General features: G+C 26.6%; 1 protein-coding gene across 14 annotated transcripts in view; it reads right to left on the bottom strand.

Moving 5' to 3' along the window:
• The window catches only part of LOC107993186 (acetylcholine receptor subunit alpha-like), a 251829-nt gene that overhangs the window by 91331 nt on the left and 138587 nt on the right, over nt 1-21911 (bottom strand). For 9 of the 14 annotated variants that reach the window (XM_028664489.2, XM_017049480.3, XM_028664491.2 and 6 more), the window contains one exon: nt 17884-18064. The exons of 4 other annotated variants lie outside the window; for them this stretch is intronic. In XM_028664489.2, the coding sequence (XP_028520290.1) occupies nt 17884-18064 (181 nt within the window). Of the gene's footprint in view, nt 1-17191; nt 17373-17883; nt 18065-21911 lie in introns of all 14 variants that reach the window. One more of the 14 variants, XM_062076980.1, reaches the window with a different exon arrangement.

The following is a 21911-nucleotide window of genomic DNA, read 5'->3' as shown; positions in this document are numbered from 1 at the left end:
AAAAATAATAGGAATAGTTTGAATATTCAAATAATGGAGATTTTATTTTAAGAAAATAATTTCTCTTCGTCAATTAAAATAAAATTTTATCGTTTCGATTTAAAAAGATTTTACGACGAACAAAATAAAAGGTAAAAAGGGAGGTTAGATCAATGTTATCAAAACGAATATATGTAAACATTTTCGTTCAAAATAATTTCTAATCTGTAGATAAAAAAAATTCTTTTTTATGTTTAGATTTTATTATTACTTTTAAGAATTATTTAAATAAATATGATAAATATTATTTAATAAAATATAAAATTTTTATATTTATCGTATTATAATTTATATTTTTATACAATTTTTATCATCTATCGTTAAACACGCGATTAACTCAATGTTTAATTGCCTTAACAATAATAAATATACGAAAGAAGGAAGCAGCTTAAGGCGAGTTAGAAACGTACAAAATTAATCCGGTCTGGAACAAGTTACAGGGGAGCAATTCCATTAAAAATGAATTTCATACTTTTGCTGGTACAAGAGAGATCCTTGAATTTAGCTTCAAGAATAAGAAATACCAGAAACAACATCCCATGGGCTTATGAAACGAGATGAAGAAACGAGGTTAAAGCACAACAATTATTAATGTTTACCAAATTTACAATATATTTAAATACATTATACATAGAAAATTTGCGTTATAACTTAACTATTTTTCTGAAAAATGGATAGAATTATATGGAGATTATTTTGATTGTAATAAATTTTATATATAAATTATTATTATTTTTTTTAAATGATTCAAATGAAGAAGAAGTTTGCATTTTAGAATGCAAAAATTTTGAGATTATATAACACATATATGAAATATTTTTTTTTTATTTTAATGAGTCATATTTTAATTTATAAGAATCACAATTAATTTTAAAAAAGAATATTTAAAAATAAATTTTCTTTATTTTATATTTTATCTAATTTATAAGATATAAATAATTTATAAAATTTTTTTGGAATATTCATGATGTGACAATTTTTATTTTATTAATAGATACCGAAACATATTAAAATACTAAAATGACAGCAATCTATTTCTCGATAACTAGCTTTGGGACTGTTTTTCCAGCAGATATATTTATTATCATCGTATATTGACTCATAGACAGATAGAATGTCGTAGAATTACAAAATAACGATCTCATCGATTCAGAAATAGCTCGAAACTTGTCAATAAGACAAATCATGAAAAATGATCGATTCATTTCATTAACGATCTTGAGGCTCATTGAATACTTGAATTTGTTTAGAAGTACATATAAAATATAAAAGAATTTTTACAACGTTCCATTTAAAAAAATTGAAGATGCAAAAAAGAAAAAATACAATTAATAAATCATTATGTTGTTTACAAAAACCAGAATAATAATAACGCGAATGCTCTGTATAAATAATACGTACAAACATTTGTATACATATACACATTTATCATAATGGCTGACAAGTAAAACAAAAATTAAAAGCAACAAAATTACATCGTTTTCGAAAAAATCAAATTTAAAAATTGATCAAATGATCGGATAAAATGATTGAATGTAATTGAATAATTGGTATAAGGGCATATACAAAGATAAAAATAAATTTTCTGTACGTGGCATTTAATAATAATAACTGGGGCGATGCTGCTGCTATTTATCGAATGAATGCAACACTTGACGTCAAAATGCTATTAAAAAAAAAAAAATTTCAAAGTACGCCTAGCAATTTTCGAGCATTCGCGTATTCGAATGAATCATTTGAATTGATCGTTACACTAAAATCAACAACCGTGATGTAATTTGCGTACGGATGTTTACGTTGATGTTACAATCTATTCAAGTGAGAATGAGTAAATGTTCGAGAGCTGATGGACAGTCGTTTAAATACCTATTGTATCGCATTGTGGGTATTCAGCATTTAACGAGTATCAATGGTTAGCATCTACTAAATTAATCGCATCAGTAAGAAATAATGTGGACTGTTAAAATCATTTGTTCACTTTTGCATCTGATAGTGTGAATTAGTGGCAACTATAACGATATAATCATTTCCTATTGAGAATTTATAATTTATAAATTTTAATAAAAATTAAAAATTTTTTTAACGTTGGCATTTTGATATTTTGATATATAATATAAAAATAAAAATGTTTATGCTTAATAGTCTATTATATATTATATATTAAGTGCTTTTATCTAATTGTTATTATTTAACTGTCGATTGATGTAACATTGGCACAGAATTAACATTAAAATAAAGATAAATAAATAAAAATATATTATGTTAATGTAACGTTAAAATTGTACTTGGATAATTTCTTTTTAAATTAGTATAAAGATGTAATTAAAAAGTACCAAATGATTAATCATTATGATTTAAATATATGTATATATATCTTTTAACAAAAATATAAAATTCTCAATTCATAATTGCAAATTAGTATAAATATAACTTTTATCTTTATCAATGTTACCTAATACATATAATATAATACTAATATATTTAATTTTCATACTTATCATAATTTACGTTTATAAATCTATTATTCTTTCTCTTTTCCCCTTTTTCGAATAAAACTTTCATATTTAATGAGTGTAAAAGCGAACACTTTCCCAAAGTTAAAGAACTTTTTAATCTCGTTCCAAATCTAAACACGATCGTTTCGACGAAAATATACAAATTCATAATCGATAATCGATAAAAATAGCCATTTCAAAAGAAGTCTATATGGAAAATAACTTTTTAGTGGCACGATGCGAAGATCCCCTTTAAGAGGCCCTTAGGGGAAAATATAGTGCAGTCGCGGCTTTAAGTTGGCAACGGCAAGTCGCTGACTTGTTGAGTGGTTCGTGTCAACGTGACCCGGTCACAAACGGACTGGTATTCGCTACATCTATGACACGCCACTCTTACATTAATCGAGCATATGAAATATGCTCGACAATGATCTTCCAAATTGTTATAAATACACAGCGACTCAAAGATTCGTTGAAGCCAATATTCTAACATGAACCAAGAAAAATAAACGATAAAATTGTGAAATAATTATAACGTGACAATATTTTTTTGTAAATTTACTTAAAAATAGGAAATATGTATATTCGTTAATTTAAAATAAATTGAAAAATAAATTTATATAAAATATAGATATTTACAAATAAATTCTTTTTTCCTGAGATGAACTATTTTCCAATATATTGCATTGATAATTAATGTAAGTATTTGATTAGTGAAGAATGACTTTATTTATTTTGTTAATTAGTAAGTATTAAGATTGGATCAGAAATTTTTATTTGAAATATAGAAGAAATAATTGCTTCAAATAAAATAAAATTTAAATCAAAATATGTTATGTTTCGTCAAAATGATATCAAATCACATTTCTATGGTAACATAAAATAAAAATAAAAAGAATATTTATGTGAATATCTTAATATATTCCCCAATTTACACATGATTTTAATATTATTATTTATTTTATTTTCTACAAATATTTTTCTCCAGAATTTAAAAAATTTTAAAAATTACGTATTTACATATTTTACAACATGAATTTAATATCTTTCAAGTTATTTCAATAAAGAAATTCAATTTCATAACGATAAAAGGATCATCAAAGCCATGACTATATAATTCATACATATAATTATTAATATTAATTATTATAAAGAAATTGATTAAAATTTTTTGCACGCATTTAATATTAATGTTAATATTAAAAGAGCATTTCTTAAAGAATCGCAAATTGAATATTGTACAGAGGATTTCTCAGTTAATTCATAAATATTTAAATAAACGTGAAACAATTATATTATCTGCCAGATAATAATCCTTGAATCGTACAATTTAAGCCAGAATTATAAAACTTATAATTGAATTCTGGAAGAAAATTATTAACTCGTTATTACTAATTTTTTTTAAATCATTTAGAAAAATAAAATAAGATTCTTAAGAAAAATTATGTTAATCTTTGATGAAACAAAAAATTTCGCATTGTCTAATGATATTAATGAATTTTTTCCAATATAATGACTGTTTTTAATGGAATAAATTAATTTCAGAAAAGAATTTCAGAAATCATTCATTTGGAAATTCAAATATAAAATATCTCACATTTTAATTCAATTTTAATTTCCATGAAAATGAAGTCTTAAACGAAAAAATGTTATTCTTTCATTTTTTTCATTCATTTTTACATAAAATCTGCTTTGTTGAAACATACTGTATGGATATTTGCCTGATTACGTGTTTTATTATGGAATTAATTATTTTTGAAACTTGTATGTTTATAAATTCTTATTATACTTTAAAATTTACTTGAAAATTCTCTTGCAAAAAAGTAAATTGTTTTAAAGAACGCTTTGTAAATTGATAATACAATCACAAAATATTTTTTACAACAAACTATCTATTTACAAAATAATTTTCAAGAAAGAATAAAATAAATATGTATAATTATACAAGTTTCAAAACCAGATTTAATATTTGTACATACTTTTGTAAGAAAAGATTAAAAATATTTAATATTATTTTACAATTCGTTAAAACTGTAAAACTTTATCTTATAGATTTATAATAGTAATAGCTAATAATGTTGAAAGTAGTTTTTCTCTATTATTCTAATTTTTCTTCTTAAATATACATTATATTATACTTATATATAATAAATTTTTCAAGAATTGATTTTAAAGATTAAAATATAAAAATGTTGGTTAAAGCTTATTTACTAAGCTATAAACAATTTAAATTTGCGTTAGATAAACAGAATCATCCCTATCTCCACCTCACTTCATTTAATGCAAACTCAAATTATAATTCAATAAATAAGCTTCAATTAACATTTTTGTACATCAACTCTTGGGCTTGTTTTGACTTCTAGAATCAACTTTTCAAGATATTCCACGAATAAATTATATAACATTCTATATATACAGACTTTAATAACCTCTTTCTCTCTTATTATCCAAAGAACAATGTCACCAATTTTCTATATTCTTTTTTCGTTTCACACATAAGAACATAACAGAATCGTATTTCAAATTTATCATAATGAACAGAGTCCACGTCGCATATGATCGATACATAGACATTGCCTTTTGGAGCAGCGAGAAAATCGCTCTGTATTTTCGGTTAAGGCGCTTTTCTCTCATTGACCTAAGTGACTGCAGCTGCAGAAGTCCCACATTGCAATTGGTCGATCGACAGTTGAAAGTACTTTATAAATCCTTCTGTCACCCATTTTCCGATTCTTACTCCATTTAAACCAATGTTTTCCAATCTTTTATTTTTTTTTTTTTTGCATTTCGTTTCACTTTAACGCTCAATGATTATTCGTTCTTTCTACATATTCTATGGTAAAAAAAATTTTAGAATCTTTACTTTTATCCATTGTCTGATAAGTTATACGTATCATTCAGATTACATATAATTGAAGGTATTTTACAAATCTTTTGAATCTAATCACAATAAGATTCTGATTCCTTCTTCTTTTTGTCTCGTTGAATTACTCAAAAGGGAGTGATTTTGATTAGAATTTGTTTACTTTTGTTTTTATAATTCAATCAAGATTTTCATAAAATCATATATTAAAAATTGTGTTTTTTTTATAGAAGGGAAGAAAATCCAAACACTATCAAAAAAGTAAAAAATTGATATATCACGTCTGACTATCAGAGAGACTATCAGAGAAATGATCTGATTAGAAAAAGGCTATGGATATTGTAAAAATTGGCAAATTGCAAAAATGCCAATAATAGAAAAAGTTACTTAAAAAGAAATCAAAAGGAAAAGAATCCAGCCACTCTGACACGTGAATGTATAAAGATTAATGGAAATGCTTCGACATCTTTTAATGGACGAAATTATTATTCAAATATCGTAATAACATTTGTATATTAATGATGTACTGATAAATATTGATATTGCTCACGATATCACATGGAAATAATTTACATTCGTAGCGATATTTTGACAGTACTTTCGAAGGGAGAATCAGGATAATAATCAACCAATGAATATATCACTGATGAGGCGACGAATGCAACATCAATTAACTAATTATCCCCTGTAGAGAGTGTGCTCCACGTTGGGGAACACTGGCCTAGATTTTAGGTCGAGTTTCCACTTTCGCTCACAATCAATCAAGCTGCATGTATATATGAACTTCTGAACCGATTAATGTCACAATTTATGAAACAAAAATATCGTAAAGACGCTTTCCAAGATTTCGAAAGTAAAATGTGTAAATTTCGTGACAATAAAAAAAATTTTATATCGATTTTTCACTATTTTTTTTTTTTTTTTTGCAGAAAAATCATTTCTTTTCTTCGACTTTTCTAGATATTTGCTAGAAAAAAAATTGCTACATGAAATATTCTATACAGATAAAGCGTGCATTAGCATATTAATTATTTATACAAATGTACATATCCATTATTGATATCCAAAATGCATAAGAATGAGCTAATATTATCATATTTAGTATTCAATCATCATATTGAAATTTTGAAGAAAAACAGAATCTCAAATATATTTATTAATTTCTGAGATGAAATTCCATATTATATATTAAATGCTCTCCATACATCTGTATACATGTAACGAGTGAATTATTACAATATCGCTATCATTATTTCGTTTAACGATTGCTTTATATTTTATTTTTGCATTCTTTGGAATAATTATCTCTAAGAATAAATATCAACAACATTATGATAAATTCTGTCGACTGGTGTGAAAGGAATTGAAATATTTTCATTACAATTCATCCATTTTATATTTATAATATAATATATTTTATAATAATATTTAATATTTTATAATATATTTAAAAATCATTTGAAATCGAAGAGAAGTTTTCTGCAAGTTTACAGGAATTATTTGTTGTGTTAATTCCTTCGATTATTAATCTTAACAGGATCGCCACGGTACGTTGTCGATTATGTACTTTGTTACACTGTTCAGAGGATAAAGCAAATGTTGCTGCAGCAAGCAGTCTTTGCTTGCTCACTTGTTTCGAAGCTTCCTTGTTCCCTTTGCACTCGATTCTACCGGTTGCGTGTATTCTCGTGCGAGAGGGCTCGCATGATAGATTGAACAGTTTCAAACTACATTAGCCCTTAGATCGACGAACTTAATGATTTATCGATCGATTAATAGAAGAGGAAGTTATTCGAGAAGTGTTTATATTCAACGTATGCGCGAAGGAATATAGACACGTGTGAAAAAGAATATTATTGTATAAATATTAAATTGCACATAAAAATGATTTGATGGTTAAATTTATTTTTTGGTAATATCTTGTCAATTTTAAAATGCTTTCAAAATTCGAATATCTTTTTCTTTACTCTAAATTTAAAATTTAAGATAATGAGTAAAAATTTTTATATTAATGAGGATCTTATGAGAGGTTATGTTATAAGAGCTATTATTTGATTTGGTTAATATAGAAATAAAAAATGAACCAATGATTTACTATAATAAATTAAAGGTTTTAATAGTAATATAATAATTTTATTGTTGCTTTTTAGTGGATAATATGTTGAATCAATTTATTTACAATTTAGAAAAGAATAGGAATGAAGATAGAAATATGAGATACCAAAGTTTTAATTTAACAATAAATATAAGTAATTAATAGCTGAAGAAAACATAATTTCAAAAATGATATGATGATAAAATAAAGACAAAAATTATTTAAAATTAATATAACCTTGTATAATTATAATTTTTAAAAGAATTTTTCGTTTCTTTAAATAATTTCAACTATTATTAATTTCATTGAAGAATTCAACTATATTCGTAATTTTCTGAAAAAGATGAAATATTAAGTTAAATAATAGAAGAAATTTTCTTTTCTTTTTTTATTAAGTGATTTGGTATCTTCTATTAAGAAAATATTTATGAAAACTCTGCTTGGTATTGAATGTTATTAGAGAAAATTGGCAGGTACTCCATCGTTATTTTAACAGATCTTAAAAAAAAATAATAATTCTTGAAATATTTTACGCCATGGAATATTTAAACAAGAGCTTTGAATCTTTGTGGATTTTTTTTTAAATTTTCAATTTATTTATTCAAAATTCAAAATACATGCGAATTAACATTCGGATATAACGATTTGCAAAAAAACACCGTTTCATATATTTATTATAATTTAATTGAATCGATTATTTTGTAATACATTAATACATTCTAATGAAAGAAAAATGAAAGATAAATTTGTCGAGAAAGGAAATAAAAAAGGAAATAAAATCCATTATTGATGATAAATGATTGTTGACTTTTATAATTAACTTAAATTTATCAAGTGTTTGAATATTCTTTCAATATTAAATTTTGTTATCGTTTAATTCGTCGCTTATAGTCCATTAAACAAATAAAATCATCTATTAATTAGAACGAACATATTTTCATATATTAAAAGACAATTGATTCAATTGAAATATAATGAATATATAAATTTAAATTGCTATAAAAGTAATTAAAAAAATATGATATGCACTCGTGAATTTTTGTTTCCAAAAAAAAAAAAAAAAAACAATTTGAACAATTTAATGACAGCGAAATTGCAATATTCAAAACAACCGAGTATATTCTCGGCTATAATTATTATTTAAAGTTAATTTGTGGTTGCAAATATTAATGGTGTAATTATGTAAATCGTAATAATTACTGAATTCAATATTAACATATGATTCTAACAGACAGACATCTATAACAGATGTTATGATAAAGATATTGCAAATATTAATATCAATATTTCGATGTTTATCAAATATTATAAATTAGAAATAATATAAATATATGCATAATTTCAGATTATATCTCCTCGTTAATGAAAATAAGAATTTAAGAAACCGAATATTAATTAAATTGTTCATTGTCAAGTAATATCGAAATAATATTTATGGAAATATTTTAATGGTATACGATAAATAATGAAAAATTTTTTAAATACTTTGTTTTTTATTGGCATTACAACTCGGATAATATCAACAGGATCGTTTTTTTTCACAAAATTATAAAAGATTAAATTCAAAAGGCACATTATATGATGTTTTTATTATCTCGATATTAAATTTAAAATAATAAATAACGATATATCATTTCTTAATATATTTCATTTCGAAGCAGTATACATCTAACGAATCATTGAATGTAAACATTAAAATATCCGATGAATCTTTCTAAACTTTTTGCAAAAGAGAAGCATAATACACAATTGTGAAAAGCGATGTGAATAAATAAACAAATATTGTAAAGCTAATACTAATAATGAGTTAATAATATAAAAATATCGTGTAATATGTTTTCTGATTCCTTAAACTTCTTTTCTCTCGTTATTCACTAACGCATTGTTCGAAATAAAAATTCAAAATCCATTTCTCTTCGGATCAAAACAACATTCGACCGCAAATTCGAAAAGCATATTACGCGATATTTCCATCAAACAAATTTCTTATTACGCTTTGTTCTAATGTTTACGTTCGAATAATTCACCGACGCGTATCTTTTTTCATAAAAAATGAAAAGCCCGGTATAAATGAGCCGATCAATTTTCCCTTTAACAAGTTGCAAACATATGCACAGGGCACGGGAGCGGAATTATTGCACGTTCGGAATAACTGCGTAACGGAGGTTGAAATTATTCACGAGAACCCACGGGGGCTTTTGTCGGGGGATTACGGTGTTCCGGTAAATTTAATAGAAAACCCTCGATGCGAAAGCCGAATTCGAGTGTCCTCCCACGCGTGGCCAAAACTTTCAAGCCTCGACGACTGGCAGTCTGGTCGGAAGAGATACGCTCTCGTACAAGTGTATAGGATTCCCTCGTATAGGTACGTGGCGGAATATCGATTTTCCCTTTATTGCGCCGCCAGGAGAGACGCGAGAAATCGCACCTACAGCCGTAAGGTGTGCAACTTTTACTCCTTCCTTCCCCTGATTAAACGTACACGTTAACGTACACACACGCCTTTTTGAATTTTGTTTGAGCGTAAGTGTAAATGTAAATGTAAAAGTTTGAAAATAAGAAATATTGGAAATTGGACTCGTTTCTTTCAGCAATGAAGACGATATTATAATTAGAAATAAGAAAGATCGATGTTTAATCGAAATAAAAATTTGTATTTAATGAAGGCAACGTATAATGGCGCGAAATATAATAAAGTTAATTCTTTGATAACGTTTACACAATTTATTTTTTATCTTATTTTTTTATAATCATTACGTTATTACGTTATTAAGATGGCATGTTGTCTATTTAATGCTTCGCATAAATTGCCGTGATCGTGATTTGTTTTTATCCCAAAAGCTTGTAATAAATGATCCTTTTATTTATGGGATGACGTAATATCATCGGATAATATAAATTTCTGGAAAGAAGCACATCATTAATTATAACCGCAATTATTTGAATTTTATGAATGAAATATAAATATATTTTAATGATGTGATATGCAGTTTGTTTGTACAATTTATGGTGTCCAATTTTAAATCAAAATAATTTGTAAAATGTACAAAACGAGGAGCGATTTATAAGGGAATTTTAATATATTTGATTTAAAATTTGTAACCTCATAATGAACGTGCTACAATACGATACGAGGAAAATTACGTATACACGTTATTGTTTCAATAGCAGAACTCATTAAAGCAAGAATTTCGTGTTAATATATTTCGTGTTAATAGGTTGCATAGCACACTGGATATATCGTACTAATATTTCTCACGTAATTCTATTATATCTCAACCCTATTAAAAGATCTAATTACACTATTATGTAATCAATTCAATTGGTATACGAAAGTATAACACTATTATATATATAATTTATAATAAAAATAAATCATCTCGATATTTCTCTTCTTAAGTAAGAGTGATGCTTGGAATTATTTAATTTTCGACTCTTAAAGAATATCTTTAAATTTTATTAATTTTTGTAATTTGTAATAGAAAAGAAAAAAATATTTGTGAAACAACGATTCTTAAAAAGAAATATTTTTAATCCTTATTTGTTATTTTGAAAATTCGCAATGATAACTCATTTAAACAAATTCTGAAATTTTTTATTCTAGATTAAATTTTAGAATAAATTAAAATTTAGAATATTTGAAAATGTCATTTAAATTTTTCTAGATTTTTTTCAAAAACATTTATTTATTGAAAAGCATGTTAAATACAATATAATCCCTATTTTCGAGGAAACCGTAAAAATGTTTGTTACGAAGAGTTTCAAAAAGAATTTCAATCTGTAATTTATACTTTTTGTCAATTTACTAATCATTACAATTATTCTTCCTTTATATCTATATTACCTACACGAGCAAAGCCACTTTTTATTAAAAAATAAACTTTAATTCCCATTATAATATAAAATCTGTACAAATCTGATTCTACGTATGTATCTTTATTTAACACGATATAATTAATCCAACTAATTAAAGGAATTTTTACTGTGCCAATCTATGTGTTTAAGTGGGCAAAACGAGCTCTTAACAAGAGAGCATGAAAATCTGTCTAATTTAATTCAACCGCTTCATTACGCACTCGCGTTTTAATTTCTATCCTTCGTGTCTCGTTAATCGAATAATGCCAAAAAAGGGAGGAGAAAATTCTTTAATCGTGTCGCGCTTCGCTGAACAATCGCTTTTGTTGGCATTTTTAATTACACGTTTTCCATGGTTGGCAGGAAAACGTTACGAACAAACCGGTGTGATAGTATAACAGAACATTCGCTTAGATTCGAAATATAATCGAGTTGTTTAAACTAAATGACACGCGTTGAATCTTTTCTTTACCACCATTGCCGCCATTGTGAAATTTGTGATTGGGAACTGGGTGGGATATATTGCGTATTCGATTCATCGTTTGTTCTCCGATATACGACTGTTTGTGTACGAACTGAACGTAACTTTGCCTCCGATTGTTTGGGTTATAACGTCGCAAATTATGCTACGTATGTATGTATATATATTTCTTTAACGCGATATTTCGATATATATTTTGGGCACGGTTTACTTGAAAAATAATAATGATGAATTATTTCATGAAGTATATAATTATTTTTATTTTTATTTAGTGCGAGATATAAATGAATAATTTGTTTCCAAATAATTCGTTATTTGATTTTAACCACGATAAAGAAATTAATGAATAAGTAAACTATGTATCAAGTAGTTTAAAATTTGTATAATGTAGTTATATTTGCGTTTAGAATTATTCTCGATTAATTAGAAAGATTTCCAGATTATAATAAATTCATCGTTGTAGTTATTAATAAATATATGTGTCTGAATTTGATAATAACAGACAGATATTTGAAAAATTATTTTAATGAATTGAAATAAAAAATAATTTCATTTGAGAATGAAATAATTCAGAGAATTATGTCCAATCGAAGTGAAAGTATGTGTATTTTTAATAATTATTTTTCAAATATTTTATTTCAATGTGCCTATTCTCGATTATTTTGGCTTCATAAATAAATTATAAACAAATAAACATTTCTGAAATTTAAAATTATATTATTGCATTTCATTACATGTATATATGCATATTAGCATATTATTTAAAAAGTTTTGATAATAAAAGTTGTTGTTAAATATTTGAATAGACTATGCTACATATATTTTAGAAAAATTTCTCAGATATAAGAAATTTAACGAAATTTTTCATAAATATGCACCCTTTTTTCTTAAAGATGTAACAACGATTATTTTCATATTATTTATTCTACATTTTTAATGACAATCTAACGTAATTCCACTAATTTAAAACAGTCTCATAATTGGCAAATATAAAAGCTGCAAAAATATTCTAAAGCATAATCCACATAGGCATCTTTCTTCTAAATCGAAATATCTTTCACGCCGCACATTTCTCCTCTATGATACCATTTCTCATCAACAACATCGAAATCTAATTAATTGGAAATACACGTAAATACGAACCGCTATACTACCACAGATGACATCAAATTAAAAACCAAGATAAATACTTTACGAGCTAAAAATACTTCGATCGAAGAATTTTCTGTAATTCGACATTTTATCGAATGTACTATTTCATGCTCCATCCTTATATTCTCTTTTCTCTCGTTTTTATACCATATTTACATGCAATTCATACCGTGTTACGTTATTATCATCGAATATTTCAACACATTTCTTTCATCCTATTCGAAAACCCGATCGATAATTCATACAACGTCATGAATATTTAACTCCATATTTTATAATCGTGAAGAAGATTAAATTTCAACGAGCATTTCATAATCACAAATCCGGTATATTTTCAAAATGCGTTTGAACGGTCAAAAGGTTACATTTTTCTCGTAATAAATGGCAATCTTTTATTCTTGCAAAATGGCCGGAAACCGAATAGGGAATCACGTTTCGTTATCCTTATGGTTTTGTCATGGAGATCGCTTTATCTCGACCTTTAATTCGCAAATGGCGGAAGAGATAAGTGGAGAAAAGGTTTTTTTTAATCATTTGATAATATCGTTCTACTTTTTTTCTTTAAAATTTATTTTATCATTGAAACAAGATTTCATTCGAGAAAGTTTAAAAAATATTATATTGTTGTTTCTTCTAGTAATAGTTTTTATAATATCTTTAAACAATTCTATAACGAAAATAAATTTTATGTTTATTCCTATTATTGTGCTGTAAAATAAATATTTAAATTAAGTTAAGTCTTTTCGTTACCTCTTATGAAAAGTGTTTTGGCGAAACATAACCTTACTTTGTGATAAAATATATAAAGTATCTACTATACGATGTATAGAGTGTTAATATAAAACAATTTTGAAAGATTGACTTTAAATATAAAAACAAACACAAAAATTGATATACATAAATGTTGTTGAAACTTATTCAATAAGCAATTTATTATAAATTTTAATTTTAATATTTTTTTATACTAACTTTTGTTTATTATTATTATTATTTAATTCTATAATTCTATAATTTATTAAATGTCTCTTCCTATATTTTTAGATCATAATATATTAAGCACAGTAACTGGTTCATAAACTTTTCTTGTTATTGTTATTTGAGATTTTCTTTATTTGCAAGAAATTTTCTATCAATAAGTAAATTATAAAAATGATATATACGAAAATGTTTATTTTAAAAAAATTTTAAGAAAATTAAGAAATGTTAAAGAAATAAAGAAATAATTGAAGAATAAGAATGGCAAAATGTTTTAGTTAATTGCAAACATTATTTGCAATATTTAATGATTTTTCAAATATTATTTATTTTACAAATTTGCTATAATTTGCTATATTGCAGATCAATATTCAATTTACATTAAAAGTTTTGTTACATTTCAATTTCTCTTTATTTCAAAAGTTAATAAAAATATGATATTTTTAAAATTTTTTTTGATTGAAATCTTGTTCTAACAATGAAATAATATTTTTACAAGATTAAAATTTCTATAAAGAACAAAAAAAATTATTAATTACAGAATAATTTTACACAAAATTTCTATTAAAAATAGAAATTCATTTTTCTGAATTCGTCGAGTAAATAAAATCGACATTTTTCTGCCAAATTATCAACATTGCTCTTATCAGATGCATAGAATTAAAACGTCTCGTGATAGCGACTTAATTATGATTCCCCTATCTTTATAATAATCTTGATAATTCGATAAACGGAAATAACGTTATGCAGAAAATTAAGAAAAAAAGTTCCAATCTTCAAATATTCATTAAGAGGAGCAAAAGATATTCTATCAACATACAAACCTGCAACCAATTTTTTCAACATAAAATTTATTTTTATCATTCAACCAACATTCGATATCGCGAGTGAATTTCTTCGCAACGCCATTGAATATAAACAAATACAAATTCATGATTGTCATAATTATTATTGATATTAATTCATATTAACGAGAGATCGTTGCGTACACGTAAAGTGAAGAAATTTTCATTGATTTAATATCGTGAAAAGAGTTATTCTCATTTAATCAATTCACATCCGTTTATTATTCGAATATTAAAATTATGATGAAACGTTTCATTTTGTATAGTCAATCAATGATTTTTACTTTATTCTACGAGGCAATCTCCGTTAATATTAATAATTTTGTTGGAAATCTCTTTTTTTTACATTCAATGTGTTGTGAAGAAATTCATTCGACATCGAATATTTCGTCAATGATGAAAAATCAACTTTACATTCGACTGTTGATAAAACAGTTTTTCCTCTTTTTGATAATTATTATAGGCTTTTAAAATCTTTTTTTTAACCGTACAAATTCTAAACCGATTAGATGGGATTTGTTACGTATTTCACATAGAGTTTTACGAGCACGAAAGGAAAGCGGAAAGAAAACGCGCGTGATTTCGCGATAAATTTTTCAACAATAAAACCGGAATCGAAAGAAGACAAAGGGAGCGAGAATAGATTCGTTTTGCTCGAGATTTCCTCGAAATTCTTTTTTTTTTTTTTTTTTCTTACATTCAATTCTTCATTTGGCTACACAGTTAGCTTATAAGCGATGCTTCCATGAAACATGCTCGATCATTTTCATGCGATGTATGCATATAGATATGTGTATGTATGTGTGTGTGCGTGTGTGTGTATATAAGGGTATATAAATTGACGAATGAAAAGAACATCGAACTTCGTAGCGTTCCTTTTCGCATTTTAGAACACAAATTTTAATTCAATAAGAGTTATATTCAATTACGAAAAACGCTGTGATGACACATATTTGACAAAGAAAAAAAAAATTCTTGAAAATATATAAAATTTTATATTTCTTCAATTTCTACTATTTTTTTTTTTTTTTTTTAATTCGAACAACAGTTACTATATAATTACATGTGTGTTGTAGACCTGTTATATATATATAACTGGATTATAAATCTAATCAGATAAATCGACAGGTACAAAATCCTAAATAAAAAACACACAAAATATGAATGTTTTTTTTTAATATTTAATTTAACAAAAAACATTAAGATCGTTAAGAAAGTTTTTATTTTTACGTACATCTCAATCTCGTCTTTGCATTGCATTGGATTTTTCCTTTTAATTTAATTGAAAAAAAAAAAAAGTTAAAATACATTTCATACGATCAGCGTGTCACTCGAAAAATGTTCCATAACTTTCCCTCATGTGTCATGTACAGTGGCAGCCCTGAGAAACTTGGAAAACCTAAATTATTTGACGGATAGTGACGGTCAAAAGAAATAATGAAATATCCCCGCGACAAAATGTTTCGATCTTTCGATCGAGGTGCAAGTGTCAAAAAAGAGGCGCCTGACCGGGTTTGGATACGCTCCGAAGCAGATTCTTTTCACCTCGATTCAAAGTTGGCGATCGAGGCATCCTTTGAAACCTTCGACGTATCGCTCTTTCAAGTCGTTCGTCGAAGCGAGGATCGGACTAACATTCTTAATAAGAAACATTCACACAAGATGAAAGAAAGGCGGAAAGAAAGAAAGAAAGTAAAAGTAATAATCGCGTATTTATAAGCAAAAAAAATACGTAAACATCGAACGACGAGAGGTCTATTAATAAAAAAATGATTAGTAAAAAACATTATCGGGACACAATCCGTCTGAATTTCCTACGATAATTCAGATCCTCGCAAAAACGACGACGCGAGCCGTTTTAATAGATCGCGTTGAATATAATGCGAGCCTGTAGGATCGTTCGAGCACACCGCAGAAAGTATATATGTATATATATATATATATATATAGTATATAAATATGTATATATATATATATATATAGTATATAAATATGTATATATAAATATATATATACATATGTATAAAAACGAGCTGACCGTACGATATCACGACGAATTGTCAATCAAAATAACACTGCAGTCCACATCAAGTAACAATATTGAAATATTATATATATATTTATATATATGTATAATATATATATATAGATAATATATAAATATGACGTATGACGTCCAAGACCAGCGCATCGCAGAAACGATAACGGGTAATTAAGGTGGCATTCTCATTGATCGAACATATATATATATAAAAAAAAAAAAAAAAAACAAAAGTGGTAAAAAAACGAAAGGAAGATAAACTGGGAAAGACCGATCATATATATATATATATATGAGACGAGCAAAAAGGTTCAATCTTGGCGATCGTGCTCGTTGCTGTTGCGTGGCACCTTAAAACCGTCATAGGTCCAGGAGCCTAACTTCAAAACACAGGTCTGTACGTCGTACGGAAAGAACTCAACGTCGATGGAGCAGGAGGATTTATATACGGCCGGCGGTTGCCAGACGACCAATCCCGAATAGTAGACCGTGGCCTTGGTCATCAGCGTCACCTCGTAGTTCCCGTCGGCGCTGGAATCACCGAAGAAACGAGCCGAGCGTGATCACGATTGGCTCCTCTTTTCAAGAGAGCGCCGGATGCTGCCCGGCTGCACAACAATTCTCTGTCTCGCTCTTAACATTCGCAGAATCATTCCCTCTCTACTCCTCTCCACAATTTTCGAACATTTCCCTTAGCATTCTGTTCAACTCGCTCGCTCTTAAATCTTCCCCCTCCTCCGTAGCGTGTCTCTACGTATTTTCTTTTTCGCGTAAAAAAAAAATCGAAGAAAAGCTGGCAGCATCCGTCTCCTGGCGTGGGTTTCCCCCTCAACGAGACTCGAAAGCTAGGAATGTTCAAGGAATTGCAGGGGAGGAGTTTAGAAATCCACGCGACGAGCCGATCGTTCGGGTCTAATCTAGAAATCTTAAGGGCTATGATAAGGTGGATCCGTCCCCGACGCATCGCGAGCGGTCGTTCCACGTCGCGGGGGATCCACCGTTTCTATCTGCCACGAACTTAGCGGCTACCATGCAAGTTTACCTTAAAGCCGTCATAGGTCCACGAACCGAACTTGAGGACACAGGTCTGCTCGTCGAATGGGAAGTACTCCACGTCGATCTCGCAGGATGATTTATAAATGGCGGGGGGCTTCCACTCGACCAATCCTTGATGGTAGATGGTGGCCTTCGTGGCCAAGGTCACCTCGAAGTTGCCGTCCGCGCTGCGAGCGAGCACATTAGTGGTTCTGGGCGCTGCGGCGGTCGAGCTTACTTTGTACTTCCGATTCGATACCAAGCCGTATTTTTTTATTTTTTTATTTTTTTTTTAATTTTTCTTTTCTCTCCACTTTTTTTTCTCCTTTCCCTCCCTCTTTTTTTCTCTCTTTCTTTCTCTCCCTCTCCCTCTCTCTCTCTCTCTCTCGCTCGCTCGCTCGCTCACTCGCTCGCTCACTTGTTCACTGTTGCACATGTGCTTTTTCTTTTTAACATTGCGACGTGGTAAAATGAGGAATGCGCCCTTTCGCACGATTATTTCAGGATATCGAGAAGAAAAACGAGGAAACGAAACTCGAGTCGCGCGAGAAATATTCGTTTCGTACGGGCGAACGCGAAAGGCTTTCAGTAGTTTCGAGGTTCCATCGGATAAATACAAGCGCGCGCATTGAACACAAGACCGAAAGCAAACTATCCGAGAGTGTTGCAGAATTTTCGAGCGTTCACTTTTCTTCGTCGTATCGATGGGCAAAAGTGAAGTTTTACGCGTGTTTCTGTCTTTTCGAATGTAAATATATTGCGATATGTTTCATTGTGATTATTTACTTTGAAACTTGAATATATTTCGAATAAATGGTAAAATTGGAAGGATTTGTTTATAACGTGAAAGAATAGAAAAATATATATATATATATTCCGATTGAAAAATATGAACGAGGATAAAAATTCGTGTTTGATTTGATTCACTTTTTGTTTTAATTCGAAAAATAATTTATCGATATTTGTAAAGATTTTTTTCGATATTTATATTAATTGTAAATATTATAGAAGAAGGGCTCTTATTTCGATCGTGTCTGACTAGAATGATATATTTAGATTTTTTTGTAAAAATAATAAATTAGTGTGATAATACTTTTTTTGGATTTTATTAACATTATAAAAAAATATAAAAAATATATTACGTTCATATTTTTATTTATAATTAAGCACTCGTGTAAAGTTTAGAAAAGTTTCATATGTAATTAAATTATTTTTGATGAAAGTATAACTGTTTACAATTTGTTCGAAAGTATTGATAAGTATTAAAAACTTTTTTTATGACTAGTACATTTTAGTAAGAAACTTGTAAGTATCTCAAACTTTACTGTTTCTTAATTATATCCTTAATTACACTGAAATTATTTTAATTTTATATTATTGTATTCTCTTTTTTTATTATATGATATTATTATAGTTATTTTATACTCTTTTCATTTAATATAAAAATAATTGTAATATGATTTAATAATATATATATATTCAATACTATTTCTTAATTATTATATCATATTTTAAAATTGTATTATTAATAATAAAATGATCACATATTTCTATTGATAAAATAATAAAAATTAGATATTTAATTAAGAAAATAAAGTAACATGAAAGTAATGCAGCATATTGCAATTAAAATTTTAAAATAAACTTTATAGCTTAATTCTTATTGTCAAAACAATATCAAAAATATTTTTAAGATAAATATAAATTTATGCATAAAAATTGCAATAGATTTTATAACTTAATTTTATAATTTAACGTTCAAATTATTTTAATATTTAATATTCCAAATATATATGAAACAATTTTTTTATTAATATTATAATGAATCTTAAAATTTCCAATTTTTTTCTTTTCTTTTTTTTAAAATATAATCTTATAACGATACAAAAAAGAAAAAAATTTTAAATTACAAAATATTCACATTTCAATTCTCTATTATCCTATCACTAAAAATTATTTCCAAATGAAATTCTGTAACGGAAAAGTAATGAAGAGACGTAACAACAATAATCAATTATGCACTATATATACACAAACTTTCATTAAATATAGAATTTCCGGATTTAATAGAATTTCACAATTTTTTAACAATTTTCTTATATAAGTTTTACAATTATATATTGTTAAAAAATTGTTTCATCTTCTGCAATTTTAGAAGAAAAATGGAAATTTATTTCTGTTTTTCTGTTGAATTATACATTCTTTTTCGTATTCGAAACGCGAGAGAGGACTCGAATGCTATCCTTTAGGGCATTCATGCCTATTAACAATCTAGCCTGAACTGCCTTTGTTTACCTACCGGCTCTAGTGTACACTCAGTTTCGTTGAATATTTCAGTGTACAAACAAACATCGATGCATATGTGTACATGCATCGTGAAAACAAACGAGAATATATCGATCGCGGTGCGTAAAATTAATAATATCTTCTTTGTCTATTATATATAATATTTCTTTCTCGTTTAATAGCAACAGGTATGTCAATATGTAAAAAGAATCGAAGTAAGTAGTAAAGTGTTTATGCAGAATGAGTGGTAGACGAAAAAGAATGAAAATAATTCTATGTGCAATACTGAATCGAAAAGAAAAAATAAAATTTTTTATTGGAGATTTCATTTTTGAATAAATCATGTTTTGAGGACATTTTTCAGAACACATGTGAAATTGGCTAAATTAATTACGTGAATGAACATCGATAGAAATTTATTTTACATTTGAGAATCAACAAAAAACGTAGATTTTATCGATTATATTTATGATTTATTGTATACACATATTGAATTTCGATTTTCTCAAAAATATGAATTTAAGAGATAAAATTTTATTTTATACTTTTTGCTTATTTTCATAATAAGCAATAACCTTCTATCGATAATATCCAATCGGGCAATCAAATATTAATCAATTCATTTTTTTCATTTTTATTATAAAAATATTTAAATAAATTTTCAAGGTTATTATATATAAAAAAATGAAAAAATTGTACGTTTTTTTCGATTCATTGTTGCATAAAGAATCATTTCGAATTGATTGTCCTCGATTTGCAGAATACCTTGTGAAGCAGTTTTCGGGATTATTTTGTATTAGTTTGTTTATTTAAAAATAGAAAGAGAAAGATAATATTTAATAAGTATGAGAATAAACTAACATAAATTGCACATGAAAATATGTAGATTATAGATAGAAAAAAAAACGAAATATACATATAATTACACTTCAATGGAAAATTTCTAAATAGAAATAAGTAGATAGATACTTCTGATAAGAATGATGCATTAAAAAATAATATACAATTGTGCAATATTCTACTAGCATAACTACTAAGAAAGACATAAACCATCAAATTTGAAATAGTAAAACATTAAACAAAAACAAAAATACATAAATATATATTTGTGTATTTATTTGTTTTTTTTTTTTAGTATTAAAAATAAAAATTCATTTAGTATTAATTGAAAGTAAAATTTCTAATTAATTAAAATCTGTTATTAAATATCTTCTTTCAGAGAATTTGAATTGAATCATGAATTATTTATTTTTTTATTCAAAAAATTTAATTAATTTTTCCATATAAATCTCATTCATTTTATTGTTATAAATTTATTTTGATTTAAATTCTTTCGTATAGAAATTAATAAATGAAACTGAAAGAAATGATAACTTATCCGCATTAGAACAAGCAAAACCACGAAATTGTATCACACGCAATCACTCTAGATTTTTGACTCATTATTGCACGTGTTTTGTGCAATATCCATGTAACAGTATCAAATTTTTTCAAATAACAAAAATCCAAATCGAAATGAAAATTTTTTGACAAAAAGATGATAAATTTTAAATAATATATTACGAAGAACATCCAAATCAAAGATTTTTCTTTTTTTCTTTACAGAAAATATATAATTTGATATCATTTCTATTAATACTTCTATCAAAGCTATTATTCATAACTTTATGATATAGTTAATTTATTTTATATCGTATTAAAAGTATATTGAAGCAAAATTTAGAAATTTAAAAATTAATACAAATTATG

Source organism: Apis cerana, linkage group LG7, assembly GCF_029169275.1.
Source record: "Apis cerana isolate GH-2021 linkage group LG7, AcerK_1.0, whole genome shotgun sequence".
Lineage (NCBI taxonomy): Eukaryota > Metazoa > Arthropoda > Insecta > Hymenoptera > Apidae > Apis > Apis cerana.
This window is presented reverse-complemented; position numbering and strand designations above follow the sequence as displayed.